The sequence below is a fragment of the Zootoca vivipara genome, chromosome 6, assembly GCF_965207765.1.
Source record: "Zootoca vivipara chromosome 6, rZooViv2.hap1.1, whole genome shotgun sequence".
Taxonomy (NCBI): Eukaryota; Metazoa; Chordata; class Lepidosauria; order Squamata; family Lacertidae; genus Zootoca; species Zootoca vivipara.
The window spans coordinates 24,860,562-24,877,043 of NC_142589.1; the positions used below are offsets into that span (position 1 = coordinate 24,860,562).

General features: G+C 46.6%; 2 protein-coding genes across 2 annotated transcripts; both read right to left on the minus strand.

Annotated features, from left to right (window-relative positions):
- Positions 1-1,800: 1,800 nt before the first annotated feature.
- On the minus strand, positions 1,801-6,365 carry LOC118087393 (group IIE secretory phospholipase A2-like). The gene is made up of 4 exons (XM_088671081.1): positions 6,326-6,365; positions 4,830-4,962; positions 2,993-3,099; positions 1,801-1,937 (listed from the first exon to the last, which is right to left on the minus strand). Exons 1-4 carry the CDS (start codon positions 6,363-6,365, stop codon positions 1,801-1,803), a joined length of 417 nt encoding a protein of 138 aa, XP_088527207.1.
- A 3,571-nt stretch (positions 6,366-9,936) lies between these two features.
- Positions 9,937-15,520, minus strand: LOC118086807 (basic phospholipase A2 Sms-N6-like). Its single transcript, XM_088671805.1, has 5 exons — positions 15,421-15,520; positions 14,169-14,225; positions 13,347-13,491; positions 11,400-11,500; positions 9,937-10,138 (listed from the first exon to the last, which is right to left on the minus strand). Exons 2-5 carry the CDS (start codon positions 14,206-14,208, stop codon positions 9,996-9,998), a joined length of 429 nt encoding a protein of 142 aa, XP_088527931.1. The 5' UTR covers positions 14,209-14,225; positions 15,421-15,520; the 3' UTR covers positions 9,937-9,995.
- Between the last annotated feature and the right edge of the window lie 962 nt (positions 15,521-16,482).

Here is a 16,482-nt window from a genome sequence, read left to right on the forward strand (position 1 = left end):
ATGATTATGACCCACATGATTCCCCCTCCCTCACTTTATTCTCATGACACTCCTGTGGAGAGAGAGTGACCTGACCTGAGGTCATTCAGGGAGTTTCACGGCTGAGTGAGGATTGAACCCTGGTGTCCTGGTCTGGCACTCTAGCCACTAAACCACACACACACACACTTGCCACATGTAGTGGAGTGATTTGCCTCTGGGTAATCCTGAAGATAGCAGAGTGTGTGATCCATATCTTGGAAGAACAGGGACAGCAAGGCCTTTGTGTTCCCCAAGCAAAATGTGTTGGACACATCAGGCAGTTTAGCAAAGCTTGCAGTATAATTTGAGATTTATCAAATTCCAATGCCAACCCAAATGCAAGAATTTACAAACGATATGTCCTTTTGAAGGACGAGCAAAATATCATAGCTTCTTGAGAGTAAATTTGGGATCTGTTTACAAAATCATAAGACAAGATCAACATTGCACTGAACTAACCTTGCCTGCAAACATCTGATGAACTCAGTCAAATGGAGCAAACATTTCAGGGCTCTAGAAATAATATTCACTGCCTACAGTTTGGCGCATATCTTTCCTCCTGGGGGCAGATCCTTTATTTAACCTGTTTGGGCTTGATAAATATTTGGTCTTAACATTTGCTGAGCTTTTGAGGCAGGGCAGTAAATCCCACGAGTATTCATGCTGCTTAATGCCCACTTTGGGATCACAGATCTCCACTTGTCAGTAGTGCCTGCTCTTCATCTGCTTGCACTGGAGTCTCTAGCTGGATACTTTTTGGTTCTCATGGGAACTGCTTGGCTACTGTCCATTCCTTCACGGGTTACATGTGACAAACAGTGGTAAAACTGCCTTCACCTGTGGAGGCAGAGTACAGTATAGTCCAGGCATCCCCAAACTGCGGCCCTCCAGATGTTTTGGCCTACAACTCCCATGATCCCTAGCTAACAAGACCAGTGGTCAGGGATGATGGGAATTGTAGTCCAAAACATCTGGAGGGCCGAAGTTTGGGGATGCCTGGTATAGTCATTGTGGCTAGTAGCCCTAAAGCCCTACCTTGCTCTTCATTGTGCTGAACCTCTTCTCTACTTGCTCTTTTCTTTTTGATTAATGTGGGGAGCATTCAAAAATGGTACCTCCCAACTGCAATTCAAAGTAGTGTAGCTCAGTCCTCCAAACCTCATTCTTCTGTATGTGTCAGACGAGCTGAGATTCCATTGCAGCTTTGTTCACCCCCCAAATACTCTGTTGCAGTTTGGGAAATAATGGAGGAGACCATGAATTCCATGTTCCTTGTTTTTATTTACTCATGTCTGCAGCTTCTCAACTGCCCATCATCCAGAATAGATCTCAGGATGGCTTACAAAGCATTTCTAAGAAGAAACAATTCACCATTAAGTCACTTGAAAAAAACGAGTTTGGGGTTGAGGTCACATCATGTGGTAGGGTCAATTCCAAGTCTGAGGGGGCCTCACTTGAGGTGGAGAAGCTGTCCTAGAAATTTCCAACAATGCCCTGGAGTGACACGACACTTAAGGGCATTGTGGGAAATAAAAATGGCGAGTGCCTCCCAGACCAAGTTGCCAGGTGCTGGAGGCCCAGGAGAGGTAGGAGTGGTGCGGCCTGCCCAGTTGTTGAGGCCCCCACGGCATCTCAAGTGTGTCAGGTGATGACACTGGCACTGCAGGGTTGACTCCAAGAAATGATGGGTGAAATAAACATTGGGCAAGAGGAGCAAGAGGTTATGTTTAACTGCAACACTTTCAGGAAGGCAGTTGAGAAAGCAGCCTTTCCAGGATCCTAGCAAGGAGGCGTGGCGCCTCTACATAGAATGTTTAGGTAAAAGACATATTTGATGTGATAGGCGGCTTTTCGGAAACAGAAGCTGGCTACTTTATCACACTCGCAGGTCATCCTCTGGCACATTGTCTTTCCACCTGGAAGACAAAAAAAGCCAAAAGTTGAGATAGATCCACACATCCCAGGAGCAGGGCTTATCCACTTGTCTCTTTGCATCTCTTACCGTTTCCAGCTGCGCCCCCTTGGCCTTAACAAACCTTTCCCCAGAGAGCCAAGAGCTCATTGCTGTTAGGAGTGAGCCAGCAGTAAATAACACGCAGCAAAAAAAGTTAGAAAATCAGGATCTGCACAGGGATGCCAGGCCTAACGAGCACAGCAGCAGGTCTCGCCCCCATGAGGCGGTTGTGGAGATTGAAAGTCCCTGCCATCCACAACTGCCTAAGTCTCCTCCTCTCCAGGGTTTCCCCCCCAAGCAATCTCAGTCTATGCTGGCATGCCTGCCTTTGCTCCTCCCATTTTGTGCCTCTCCTAGTCCTGGGAGATCAGTGGGGAGAGGAACTTGTCGCAGCAGCAGGAGGAAACACCTGTGCTTCTTCACCAACCTGTCTCCTCTCTGCCTCTTGGCCTCCCTCATCCCCTTCTCCTGCTGCAGCTTTTAGCTCTGATTCTGGACTGCTCTCTGCCACAGACTCCCCCTGCTCACTAAGGCCTGTTACCTCTTCAGTTTTTGACACTTCCTCTTCCCAGTCTTCTTCCGACTTCCTCTGACAACTCATCATCATCCCACCACCAATCCCCTGGCTCTGAGCTTTCTTCCCCTGGGGGTTCCCCAGCTGGTACCTCCCACCATTCCTCTGCGTCCAGCTAGTCTGTGACAATTGCACTTTAGACATACCCATGATTTCTGCCCATACTTGTAAAACACTGAAAAGCCCCCACATCCTTATTGACTTAGTGCATGCATGTTTGCTTTTTGTTTGCTTGCTTTAGTTACCTTATTTAGTTAACTTCCTAATTCTTTGCCACACCTTTCCTTGAAGTAGGGAGGTGGGGAACCCTTTTCAGCTCGGGAGTCAGCTTCCAACAGCCGGCAGAGAAGCCCACTGGGGAGTGAATTGGTTTTCTCACCCATCTCTAGCTCTCATCCAAGTATCTGCGGCCACCCCAAACATACTCCCATGTTCACACATACCACACACGATTCCGCTGTTCCCGACTAAGTAGGTATAAAGCTCTAGTTTAGGATGGCAACCCAGTTTTTCCATCTTTCCATAGCAACAATCATGGGTATGGCAGCACCTGGAAGCAGCACAGATCAAGTCGATTACTTCAGGCAGAAAGGAAGACAATTAAGAGAGAGATTAGATACATTCTCTGTTATTCACGTTGTAGGGGGTTTTGGGGGCTGGGATCAGTCTGGTTGATGCTCCCATAATCCAGACTGATTTTCACAGAGGATGTTGCAGGTGTGCCACTCATCTTGCTTTTCAGGCCAAGAGAGCTGGCATTTGTCCACAGACAGCTTTCTGGGTCATGTGGCCAGCATGACTAAACCACTACTGGTGACAGAAGCCAGAGCACACCAAAACGCAGCAAAACCTATTTATCTACCTGCATGGGTGTGTTTTTGAACTGGCTAGGTTGGCAGAAGCTAGGGCAGAGCAACGGGAGCTCACCCCATCGCACAGATCAACAAGCCCAAGAGGCTCAGTGGTTTAGACCACAGCGCCACATGCTCCAGCAATTGGGAAACACTGGTCTGTGAGCGCTCCAGTTGGAGAACAGCCTTTACCAAAGGTGTCATGGACTTTGAAGATGCTCGAACTCAGGACTGCAACTAAGTGATGGGGCTTTCCATTCTTGCAAAGCAGTTTCCCCACATATGATGCATTTTGGTATGCTATTTCCAAACACACACACACACACACACACACACACTAGCTGGCCTGGCCATGCATTGCTGTGGCTCATCCATGTGATTCCCCCCACCCTGTGCCGATCCATGATGTATCCTGCCCCCCCACCCCCGGCTTATCTCTGTGATTCCCCCCACCCTGTCCTGACCCATGATGTATCACGACCCCTCTTCCCCCAACCCCCTGGCTCAGCCCTGTGACTGGTCCCACCGTGTCCTGAGCTATCCCGTCCGTCCCATCCTCCCCCCAACCCCCATCCAGGCAAGTCAGTACAGTGGTGCCTCGCTAGACGAATTTAATTCATTCCACAGGTCTTTTCTTATAACGAAAAATTCGTCTAGCAAATCCCACAGGAATGCATTGAATTTATTTTTATTTTTTTATTTTGCCCATAGGAACGCATTAATTGAATTTCATTGCTTTCCTATGGGAAACCACGATTCGCTAGACGAATTTTTCGTAAAACGCATTTGTCTAGCGAGGCAATCTCCGCTAGAAAAAACCTTTTGTTAAGCGGAAATTTCGTTAAGCAGGGCATTCGTTAAGCGAGGCACCACTGTACCTCCATTCGGCCTAGTATGTAAACGGGAGCCGAGGTGCTGTTGAGTTGGAATGTTTTATAGGTGCAGTACCAATGTAGCCGCTGCTAGAGGGCGCTGGTTTCCAACCTGGTTCTATTCCCAGAATGCATTTTCGTCTGAGTGGTGTGTTTTTAACCATGGGTTTTTTTTTGCATTTTACCTGGCACAGGTGTGACATCTGTCTTTGAAAACAGTGTGGGCTTGCTCTCATATTCACATGCAACATTGCGTCAAAATTTGAACGCAATCGGTCAAGCGGTTTTGGTGAAAAGTGGATACTAACAGACATGGCCAGTTTACATTTATATATATATAGATGTATACTCCCCCCCCCGCCCATATGCATATTTGAATGCATTACTAGTATGAAGGGCGGCACTGCAAATTTGGTCAAAGTGCAAATTTCAAAACAGCTGCATTTCAGTTTGTGTTTCGCTTCAGGGAGTGCAAATTAGGGGGGGTTGCCTTTAAATGCGAAGAACGGGATCCTATTTCTCCCTCACCCTTTGTTTTCAGCGAGAGTCCTGCTCACCAGTCAGTTTCATCCATGGGGTTTCTGGATCCTCCAAGTCCACAGTAACATCCGTACCCATTGTAAAAGAGAGAGGGCAGCCTCCCAGTCAGCCGGCGGACCATATTTGCAAACTGGATCAGGTTGCTGCTTCCTAAGGAGGGAGCTGAAAGCAAGAAGCCTGCCTGAGAACCTAAGAAGAACATTTAGCCAAATCTAACCAGCATCCAGCCCTTACAGTGGCCAGGCAGATGCCTCAGCGGGAAACTGACATCCAAGCTGGTGGCCAAGACTGCTTCCTGTTGGAGGGAGTTCCGTGGTTTAACACTGCCCTGCATTAAGAACTTTCTTCTATCTGTCCCAAATCCTCCAACTTTCAGCTCCACCTTTCTGGTGTTAGGAGAGAAGGAGGAAAACTTTTCTCTATCCACTTTCCCCTTGCCATGCAAAATTGTATACGCTTCTATCATGTCATGTACCACTTGCTTTGTCTCTGAACTCAGAAGTCCCAAACGCTGCAACCTTTCCTCATAGGGAAGGAAAATCCCAGTGCTCCTGTTTCGTTGCCTTGCTCAGCCTGAACTTTGCATGGATTGAAAGCAGAGCTTTGCAGAACTTCTGGCCCACCTAAGGGAGCTTAAAACGACAAAGGCTTGCCAGTCACAAAATGGCATCGAAAGGGTTTTGGGGTGATGTTTTTGTCTCATCAGCTGGCAATGAGCAACATCCCTATCTAAACCCTGTTTTGGAAATAGCATACACACAAGCTCAAAAGTCACGCATCACCTACGCCACAGTGATTTTCTTGAGTCAGGGAGTTCCATAGTTCAGCTTTCATCAAACTAAGCACAGACATTAGCTCTGGAACTATTCTCATTTGCCTTCACCATTGGATGATCTGGTTGTAGAAGGATTTTTCATTTCAGGTTTTCCACCCTGAAAATTCTTTTTACTGATCTTCTGTCAATTCTTCTCCCTGACCCCCATACATTTAATTTGCATTTTCTTCCTGTAACTTTTCTTTCATCAACCCTCCCAGGTTCCTTTTAGGTTCATGTCTTCATCCTATAATGCAGAGAAGCCCTACAATTTCAGGAATTCTGGTCTACAGTCTAGCTACTTGCTAAAATCTACAGAATAATAGCACACATGAGGGACAGTTCAGGTCATTGCAAATACAGTGCCTATCCTTGAAAATAACATGCGTGAAAGAGCAATGGCTATAAAAGCTGATGGAATATGCTGAAATGACAAAGCTAACTGAGGGACTCAAAGATAAGGACAACAATGACTTCAAAAAAGATTGGGAAAATGTAAAATGTAATTTGAATTTTTGATTATGCTATAACTTCTTGTAAAATATTAATAAAAATAATTTTGAAAAGAAAATAACAGGCATGAATCTTGGTTGCTAAAATGTTAAAACAGACCAACGAAACTCTTATTCTGCACTGAGGTATTAGAAAATTTAGATATGGCATTCTTTAGACACGCAACTGTCTTGAACATGCACTTACCGCACAGGAGAAGCAGAAGGACCCCAAACGAACACCCCATCTTTGCACGGTTTGTCCAAATCAGTAGAATGAAATGAATGTTCCTTGGAATAGGACAGAAGAAGTCAGGAAGTTGCAAGCTACAGTATACCATATATATACCGTATATACACATGTACTCTTACACACATACACTCAGGCTATTGTTCTGTGCCAGTTCACTCCTTAGCCTTAAGAAAGGATATATCAATATTGACAGTTCTCACTAAGGGCCCTTGAGTACATGAAGGCGTTCCCAGGACTGGCCCATCCATAGAGGCAAACTAGTCCCCCAAATTCCAGGGACACTTGTCACAGCTACGTTGGTGAGAGATGTGGTGAAGCCCCTTTTTGAGGTGGCTTGGAGGACCCAGCTAAGAGTCTTCTGGGGCCTGCTGGGGTGTACTCACACACTTCAACATGGGTTGAGAAGTGTTCCTGATCATTCCGTTGCAGCCTACCTAAGACGAGGTTCAGTTCCCTGAGTGCAGCAGAGGCTCTATGCCAGATTCCCACCAGGTGTGTCACTGCTGCTTAACAGGAGGAGGAGGACTGAGGCGGCGAGGAGGACAGCGCACTGCAACACACTAGCAAGGAGTGCAAGAACTGGCTCCTCTGGTGCATTTTTAAGACGCTGGCCTCCCTCCTCCTCCTCCTCTCTGAATCTGCCATTTGGTGCCTGACGTGAATTATGTGTAAAGAATTATGTGTAAAGATTCTATCTTCCTGGTTTCTGATTTTCCCAGTCAACTTTAATAAGGAATGGGAAAAATTTGCAAGTTACCTAAGAGAACACTGCAAACGATTAAAAACTTTGGCAGGATTTTAGTAACACTTGTAATGTATTAAAAACTAAGGTAAAAATGGATTTTTAAAGAAAGAAAAATGGAGAAATTATATGATGCAGTAGATAAAGTTTGATTGTGGAAACCATGGAGGGGTGGAGGGAAGTCTAAGGATTCAGGGAATCTTATATGTTGATGTTTTTTTATTATTATTGTTTGAATTCAAATGTATAGTGTAAAACTGAATTTTTAAAAAAAGAATTATGTGTAAAGAACCTGGCTGGACAAGTATCTTACTTAAACACTGGTGATGGGATAGTGTTTTCTTCTGCTCCTGCAAGGCAGGCCACAGGGCTCACACATGCTTCACTGCCGCTCCCTGTCAATGGAGTTCACCACTGCCTTCTGCCCAATGGTAGGGCCAGACCTGTATTCAGTGTGTGTAACTGATGCATAACACACTGCCCAAAAGGAACCTTGGTGCAATTGCACAGTGTTACGAATGTTGCATCAAGATTCTTTTGGGGTGGTGTTTCAACCATCCCCACATGCTGTCCTGTGTAAAGGGGCTGCTAAAACACTGCGCCAAAAGAATCTGCAGAATGCAAGGCAAGGTGTGCTATTGCTTTCCTCCCTGCGGTCTTCCCGCACTTGAGGACGCTTCTCTTGAGACTCTTGTTGCTGCCTCGTTCTGCCACTCATGCTATGATCCACAAAGCCTACTGGGAAGATCCGGGGGTTGCCAACCTGGCACCTGCAGGTGTGTGTGTGCCAGCCAGGACCTCTTGCGGCTCCCACAAAAGGTCTCCATAAATATTCCCTCAAACCTCCATGATGTGCTGTTTGCCCTTCCTGCTCAGTTCCTCTTTGCATTGACTTAGCTTAGCATCTCCAGCTTTGAACGTGGCCTATTAAACATGCCCATGTTTCAGCAGATGCTAGGATAGGGACACTCCATTGTGAACAGGGAAGAGGGGCAAAGAGTTTCTCTCTATCCATTAGGAGCTGATGTGTAGGCCCTGTTCCCCATTTTGCAATCCCCTATTTTTTGGTCTTGTCCCTTTTTTAGATGTGGCAGCCCTTTTGCCAGACCCTCCAAGTGTCCCTATTTTCCAGGGGCAGTCCCGGATTTACAGAAGGGGTCCTGGTTTTTTATTTGATCCCGGAATGTCCCTCTTTTCCTTCGGACGTCCCTATTTTCATCGGAGAAATGTTGGAGGCTCTGGAGTTATGCCCAAGGAGATAAGTACTGTAACTATACAACCTTTAGAAAACATCTGAAAGCAGCCCTGTATAGGGAAGGTTTTTTAAAAATGTTTTTAATGTTTAATGATGTTTTTATATATGTTGGAAGCCACCAGAGTGGCTAGGGCAACCCAGTCAGATGTGCAGGGTATTATTATTATTATTATTATTATTATTATTATTATTATTATTATTATTATTTATATAGGACATTCCTATTTTTTATTGGAGTAATGTTGGAGGGTATGCCACACATCCCACAGTGTCCATTTTGTGACCTTTTCCGAAGTCAGACCATTGGTCCACCCAGCTTAGTCCTCAACCCAACACATCCCACAGGAATAAGGAAGGAGCTGTTGGGCATCAGGATCCCAGTTACCGTATATTCCGGCGTATAAGACGACTTTCTAACCCCCGAAAATCTTCTCCAAAGTCGGGGGTCGTCTTATACGCCGAGTACTGCCCCACCAGTCCGTGAACCGAGCTGCCTGCTCGGCAAGTCCCCCACGCGCTGCGCTAAACCAGTGCGGGGACTCGCCGAGCATCGCCGGAATCGCGTCCGCGGCTCCACAGAAGCAATTTCTGGTGCCGCGCTGCCCATATCCAACATGTCCGCAGCGCCAGAAATCGCTTCTGCGGAGCCACAGACGTGATTCTGGCGCCGCTCAGCGAGTCCCCAAAAATGCAGAGGAAAGGGAGATTGAGACACATTGAGGTTTGACAGCGAGCCGGGGAGGAGGGAGAGGAGCAGCTTTGCCGGTACTGCTGCTGGGGGGTGGGGACCGCTTTGCCGGGAGGAAGGGAGATGGAGGAGCCACTTTACAGCAAGCTAGGGAGGAAGGGAGAGGAGGAGCTTTGCCGGTGCTGTTGCTCACGAGCCGCTGGCTTGCCAGAGGGTCAGCCGGGGCTTGTCCGCGGCTGCAAGTACATAAAATATAGAGTATGTACCAAACTCTATATTTTAACTTGAAAAGTGGGGGGCCGTCTTATACGCCCAGTCTCCTTATACGCGGAATATATGGTACATAGGGCCACAGGAAACTGCTTGGTGCCAACTCAGACCATTGTTACCTCTAGCTCATTATTGTCTACACAGACTGGCAGTGACTCTGCAGCTTTTCTCTCCCATCCCTGCTTGGAGATGCCTCTGGGGATTGGACCAGAGACCTTCTGCATGCAAAGCAGATGCTCCACCGCTCAGTTACTGCTTTTCACTAAAGGCTCACAAGCCCTTTTAGCCCAGGATTGATGTATTGTCTTGCTTTCCGGATGTCCTGATCAGTCAAGAGGCACAAAGCGGTATGATAGGAGCTCACATTTCCTGGAGGACCTGTTCGACACTCGTTTCTGCACAATGGAGTCTATTGATAGGGTCACTTGGGACCGAACACAAAGAGGGAAGCTGTCTTTGGGGTCGGGGTCGCCATGTGCTGAGCGATGGGGATGAGAGTGGTTGCTGTGCGACTCTCAAAAGGAGAGAGCATCCTCCCTCCGCAAACTGGGCTCTGTAAATCAAGCTGAGTTGCCCCCCAAACTCCCAACGAAAGGACAACGTCGCACAATGACTGCAAGGTTCTTTTTTTATTTTTGAAGAGGAGGCTTTGGGCCTGCAGGGGCTGAGCTCAGCATTTCATCGGCCCTTCCTGGCAGTTCTTGTCGGAGTAAAAGCGATACTTCTTATCGTAAGTGTCCAGGTGGTCCCGCAGACAGACGGCTGCTGTTTTGTCACATTCACAGATCTGCTTTTCGCAGCTGCTTCCTTCACCTGTTGAGAGAACAGATGGAGCCGTGTCTGTCATGTCGTCATCCTGCCCTTCCTGCAAACAGCTGAGGGCTGCATCTGTGGCTCCTAGCAAGTTGCCTTATACAGAGCCAAACAATTTGCCCACCTAGCTTAATATTGTCTACACTGACTGGCAGCAGCTCTACATGGCTTTGAACAGGGAGCCTTTTCCAGCCCTACCTGGAGATGTCAGGGATTGAACCTGGGACCTTGTGCCTTGCCACTGAGCCACGCCTCCTCCTTAATGTGTAGGAACATAGCAAGCTACCTTATGCTGAGTCAGACCACTGGTCCATTTAGCAGGGTATTGTCTACACTGGCTGGCAGCAGCTCTCTGGAAGCGCAGGCAAGAGTCTCTCTGAACCCTACCTTGAGAAGCCAGCTGGGACCTTCTGAATGCAAGGCAGGTGCTCTGTAGCTGAGCTATGTCCCCTCCCTGCAGAGGAACTGCTCTCTCGGAGTAATTGACCTTATAGGGTTGGTAGGAAGATGCAGGGAGCTGCTTGGAGGAAAAAAATGTGATCAACTAAGTCAGTGATTCTGTGGCAATGTGGTTTAGGCAGCTACCAACAAGGAACACGGAGAAGGCCATAGCTCAGTGGTAGGGCAGTTGCTTTGCATGCAGAAGGTCCCCAGTGGCATGTCCAGCAGGAGTCTCTCAGCTGTACTAAGAGATGCCAGGGTTGAATTTGGGATGCAAAATCTTACTGTTTGACAGTGGAGAACGGACTCCCTTGGAAGGTGGTGGATTCTCCTTCATTGGAGGTTTTTAAGCAGAGGTTGGATGGCCATCTCTCAGAGTTTCTTTAGCTGTGTTTCCTACATGGCAGGGGGTTGGGCTGGATGACCACTGGGGATCCCTTCCAAGCTTACGATTCTACTATAGCTGCCAAGTTATCCCTTTTTTTAAGGGAAATTCCCTTATGCTGAATAGGCTTCCTCGTGAGAAAAGGGAAAACTTGGCAGCTATGGATTCTATGATTCTTTAGCTGTGAGTCATGCTTTGCAGGGGGCTGAACTAGAGGACCTTTGGGGTCCCTTCCAACTCTACTGTTACTATGATTCATTTTAAACAGAGGTAGGATGGCCATCTGTCGGAGGACTGCAAATTTCAATGGATCTCCTGCCTCTTCATTAGTGAAGTGGGCTGGCCCACAATAGCCTTTAGTTCACGGTATGTATGAATTGCCTGTCCTCCAAACGCGAAGGGATGCAACCAAATTTCCCTCCTGTCGCTACTTACCACAAGTAATAACTCCGTCGTCGATGGAATAGTTGTATATGTCAGTGTTGGTGTTACAGTCACTCAACTTTTCGTAGCAGCAATCATGGGCCAGGCAGCAGCTGTGGAGAAGGAAGAGAAATCTCCTTTAGACAAATCTACGCTGTTTACCCCTCCTGAGGGAGCTAAAGGTGCTCTTTTTATTATTATTTGATGATTTATACACAGCTTAATAACAAAATAGGTATAAGGTACGCGCATCAGTTGCACTGACAATTAAAACAATGGTACTATTTTACACCCATGAGTTTATCAAATGGCAACAATCAGGGATTAAAGGGGGTCCCCATGTTGTTCTCTTATTGCCCCATTACCAGGGGCAATAAAGAATTCTGGGAGCTGTAGGTGGGAGCTAAAGGTGCCGAGAGTTACTCCTCTCCCAGAACTAACATTCCCAGAGTAGTTTAACAATAATTTCTTCTTCCCAGAGAAAGCTGGGAACTGTAGCTTTGCGAGGGGAATAGGGGTGTCTCCTAACGACTCTCAGCGACAAACTACAGTTCCCAGAATTCTTTGCGGTAACCATGACTGTTTGAAGTGGTCTCACAGAGCTTTACATGTATGGTGTGAATGTGGTCATGGGCTACCTTTTGACTTCTTGTTTCAAAACTTCCCGTTTCAGAACCTTCTGCCTATCTGGAAGGGCATGTTTCTGAGGATAACCCAGTGGGATATCCTTATTAAAAGTGCTGTTTTATTGTTTTAAGAGTTTAGGAGTTTACAGTTTTATGGCTCTTGCTGCCTCTTATGACAGTGTTGTAGACAAGGATTGGAGATAAGGACTGCTAAGGAGTGAGCCGTTAAAGCCAGTAAAGAGGCCACTGCCTAACTGCCTAACGGAATTGTTAGAGTGAAAGGGTTTTGTTTTTTTTAAATATTATTATCACTCCCTATGGCTTCTGGCTAACCACCCCGGATTACATTTTCCAGGGTTGAGATTTTAAACATCAGAGCAGCCTGTTCGTGTACTTACGCTCCAATTTTAAGGAAAATTGCGAAGACGTTTAGGATGAAGGAGTTGTAGCTCCTTGCAGGATCTGGATACGGCGTCAAAAAAGTGCTAGCGCTTTGATTAAGCTACAAAGGCGAGGAATGAGATTGGCTTTACCATCTATATACCTCTCAAATCTTCACACACTTGACAATAAAATCATCCATTATATCTGCACCTTATTAACCAAGAAAACTCAAGGAAACTCCGATATGCTAAAGAGGAGGGTTCGAGGAAAGGAGACAGAAATTTGTACAACCAAGCTAGGAGCGCACTGACAAAGGAGATTATAGTGGCAAAACAAACCTATGATTCGGATTCAATTCTCAAACATGTCTCGGCTACTCTTTGGAAGAATTTACAGAACATTTCTGAATATAAGAGAACGTCTTCTTTTTCCGAATATAATAGAACATATTCTTCTGCTCCGGAGTAAAAAATTGGCAAATGACCTGAATCAGTTTTATAGCAAAGTCAAGCATTATCAACTAGAGCAATTCACTCGGCGCCAGAGGCACCAACAACCACCTCAGCCTGTTCTGAAGTCACTACAGGGACAGAAGGCAAAAGCTCCAGGCGCAGTCGGAGTGGCTCCTCTATGCTTGAAATAGTGTTCTGCACACTCCGATCTTCACACAGATATTTAACAGACATTTTGTATAAAGTACGTTTACATTGTAAAATTAGCCAAAGCAAATTCCAAGTATGTAAGTACTTGGCGAATAAATTACTATTCCATTCTATTCTAAAAGGCAAATCAATGAAATGAAAGCCCCCAGTGTGGTGAACCGATTCAACCCCCCCCCCCACTGGCTAAAACAAGTGACCCCACACCAACAAATCCTTTCCAGCACAGCACCTCTTTGATATGAGGTGATCAGTTATGTAAAAAAACAACCCACAAGCCATTGATTTACCGGTCGGTGTCGTCTCGTGGTCTGCCTTTGCCACCCACCCCGCAGTAACACCCGTACGTGGTGTAGTGGGGGAAAGATGTTTTCCCAGTGAGCTTTCGGATCATTCTTCCAAACTGAACGAGGTTCCCATTTACTACCAAAACTCCTGCAAAGAAACGGACAGGGCGTCAGGTGCTTAGCTTATTAGGGAATGGGATCTGTCCTAGCTGCTGTTGTGCTTCTCCACATCTCCCCTCTGGCAAACAGTATAGGGTGGTACAGTGCTCCTGAAAATGGAGCAAATACTTTAGCAAATATTGATCCACCTCTCCTCGTTAATAAATTGGTCTGTGCTAGCGGCTATCGCTACATCTTGTGGTGGTGGTATCCATAAATAAATTATACTTTGTGTGAAGAAGTAACATTTTTAATACATTTTGGGATTTGATACATATCAGAAGTGGGAGACATTGGGGGCTGTATCCTCTCAGAGATAATCTGCTGGGAGCCACATGCGGGGGGGGGGGGCGGCGTAGGTGAAGCCACAGCTGATCATAGCCAGAAAAGCAAATGTGTACTGGGTTAATTTATTAAGAAGACCAACCTGCTTCAATTTTGACTTCGTTTGCTCAGATTAGAATTCCCAAAAATTATGAAGGTTTCCTCAGAAGTAGGCTTCATTAAGTTTGAAGGGGGGCACTTTTTTTAAAAAAAGTATGCCCCCTTAAATTAAACATAATTTAATCTCTCCTCTCCCTGTTACTTTTAGATTCCTGCATTTCAGGGGGTTGGACTAGATGACCCTTGGGTACCTTTCCCACCCTGTTCTATGATTCCACTTACCGCAAACCAGCAACAGCATTGATCCCCATAAGATCTTCATCTTCCTTTGATAAAGACCTAAAGGAGAGGTGGTACAGTTATTCAATTTGTTTAGAGCAGGCATCCTCAAACTGCGGCCCTCCAGATGTTTTGTCCTACAACTCCCATGATCCCTAGCTAACAGGACCAGTGGTCAGGGATGATGGGAATTGTAGTCCAAAACACCTGGAGGACCGAAGTTTGGGGATGCCTGGTTTAGAGGATCCGTATTCCACCTTTCTATATCAGCCACCACCCCAAAGATGGCTCAACAACACAAACAGTTCTTCCTAAACACAATAAAATGCCAAGGGTTGTATTGGCTTGAAGGGGAAGTGGGGTTGGAAGGCTGGCAGTCAACCCCTGAGATTTGGCCCATTCCTTCTTAATGGACACGTCTGCAACTAAGAAGCTGGCTGGATAAAATGTGAGTCTGGCTTGTTAGCAACAATGCCAGCATGTCCTCTCCTCCCCACCCTCCTTTTGCCTCACAATCACCTGTGGCATGGATTTCTGTATCGGACAATGATACAAGGACAGCATAGCAACATTAGATGTCTAAAAGAGCAGATCAGCCCAAAAAAGAGGGGCCTGATTAGGCATGGAAGCAGAAGGTCAGAGATGGGGTGGCAAGTCTGGCCGAGGCCCAGAGAGGCTGGGGGGTGGCAGAATTGAGAAGTGGGGGGGGGCAGAGGTATGGACAAAGGTCAAGCAGTGTTGAGGAATAAGAAGAGGCACAGGGTGTTGGAGATTCATTCCCTGTGTCTGGTGTCATGGGATTGTTGTCTAGCACATGACGGTATATGTTTTCATTCCACAGAGTGGGAAGTGACGAAGACAGGATGTTTGTGTTACTGTGTTCCCCCTGAAGTGGGACTATTGTCCTTTGTTCTTTTTCTTTGCTGCCTGATGCTAGAGAGAGGGGGAGCCATGTTGCAATGCTCCGAGTGTATTTTATGTAAATAAGAGTAGATTAGCCAAAATGCTGTGCTGCTTTTCAGGGGTGAAATATCCCAGCAAGGACATGGCTGGATCCACACTTGCGTTTCCCAGAAACTGAAATTCAGAAGCATTGCTGCCTTTGACAGTGGAGCCAGAATAGCGCCATCATGGCCGGCAGCCATTGAGAGCCTTTTCTCCCTTGAATTTGTCCAACCTCCTTCTAAAACTGATGGCTTGGTGTTGTGCAGCACGAAACGATTCGTTAAGAAAAAACAATGGCAGTGGTACTTACTTTGCTTAGCCTCCTCGTAAAACTTCTTGGGGGTTGATATCACACCTGGCTCCCTTTCTTCCTTGTGATTTGGTTGTCCTTCTCCCCTCGGAAATGTGACAACTGGGATTTATAGTCCGTTGGAGAGTTTAAACGGTTAGTGAGGGGAAAATCCCACTTCCCCATATCCAGTAACGAGGTGAGAAAGGAAGTTGCTCCTTGACTTGACTAACATGCCTAAACCTCTCTAGCCAGTTCCTTCCCCAGCTAGTAAGACACCAGATCTTGCCTCTGGGGCTCCCTGGTGTAATTCTAGAAGAACGATGAAAAACAGAAAAGGTCACCACCAGTATCTGCCATCCTTTCGCAACCTGAGTGGTCACTTTCTCCAGCACGGTGTGGACATTTGTACTGTTATTAGAAGGATCTTGTCACCAAGTTGTGCAGGAAATGTTGGTGCTGGAGCTTAAAAAGATAAAGGTAAAGGTACCCCTGACCGTTGGTCCAGTCACGGACGACTCTGGGGTTGTGGCGCTCATCTCGCTTTATAGGCCGAGGGAGCCGGCGTTTTTCCACAGCTTCCAGGTCATGTGGCCAGCATGACTAAGCTGCTTCTGGCGAACCAGAGCAGCACACGGAAATGACGTTTACCTTACCTTATTTATCTACTTGCACTTTGATGTGCTTTCAAACTGCTAGGTTGTCAGGAGTAGGGACCAAGCAACGGGAGTTCACCCCGTTGTGGGGATTCAAACCACCAACCTTCCGATTAGCAAGCCCTAGGCTCTGTGGTTTAGATCACAGCGCCACCCACGTCCCTAACCTGGAGCTTAATAGGAGGAATATGGAAAGCAGAAACAAAATGAGCTTGCTCGCCCCTGCGGTGGGACTCCCAGAATTAGCCTCCTCGGATGGTTTTGCCAATCTGGTTCAGACAAGGTTGGGTTTTTGAAGCAAATAGACTGGGGGCTGCCCCCTTGTTTGCCCCACTCACCAAACCCTTCCCCACCCCCACCCACTTGGAAGTTAACATTAACTCCCTAATCCTTTCCACCCCCTTAGAAACACTCAGATTGCTTTTCA

Excerpts from the sequence above, each read along its gene's own strand:
- LOC118086807 (XM_088671805.1), bottom strand. The coding sequence starts at position 14,208 with ATGAAGATCTTATGGGGATCAATGCTGTTGCTGGTTTGCG. Across the intron at positions 13,492-14,168 it reads AATGCTGTTGCTGGTTTGCG|GAGTTTTGGTAGTAAATGGG; the intron begins GTAAGTGGAATC and ends GTTTCTTTGCAG. Across the intron at positions 11,501-13,346 it reads CCACGAGACGACACCGACCG|CTGCTGCCTGGCCCATGATT; the intron begins GTAAATCAATGG and ends CCTTCTCCACAG.
- LOC118087393 (XM_088671081.1), bottom strand. The coding sequence starts at position 6,365 with ATGGGGTGTTCGTTTGGGGTCCTTCTGCTTCTCCTGTGCG. Across the intron at positions 4,963-6,325 it reads CCTTCTGCTTCTCCTGTGCG|GAAGCAGCAACCTGATCCAG; the intron begins GTAAGTGCATGT and ends CTCCCTCCTTAG. Across the intron at positions 3,100-4,829 it reads CCCATGGATGAAACTGACTG|GTGCTGCCATACCCATGATT; the intron begins GTGAGCAGGACT and ends TGCTGCTTCCAG.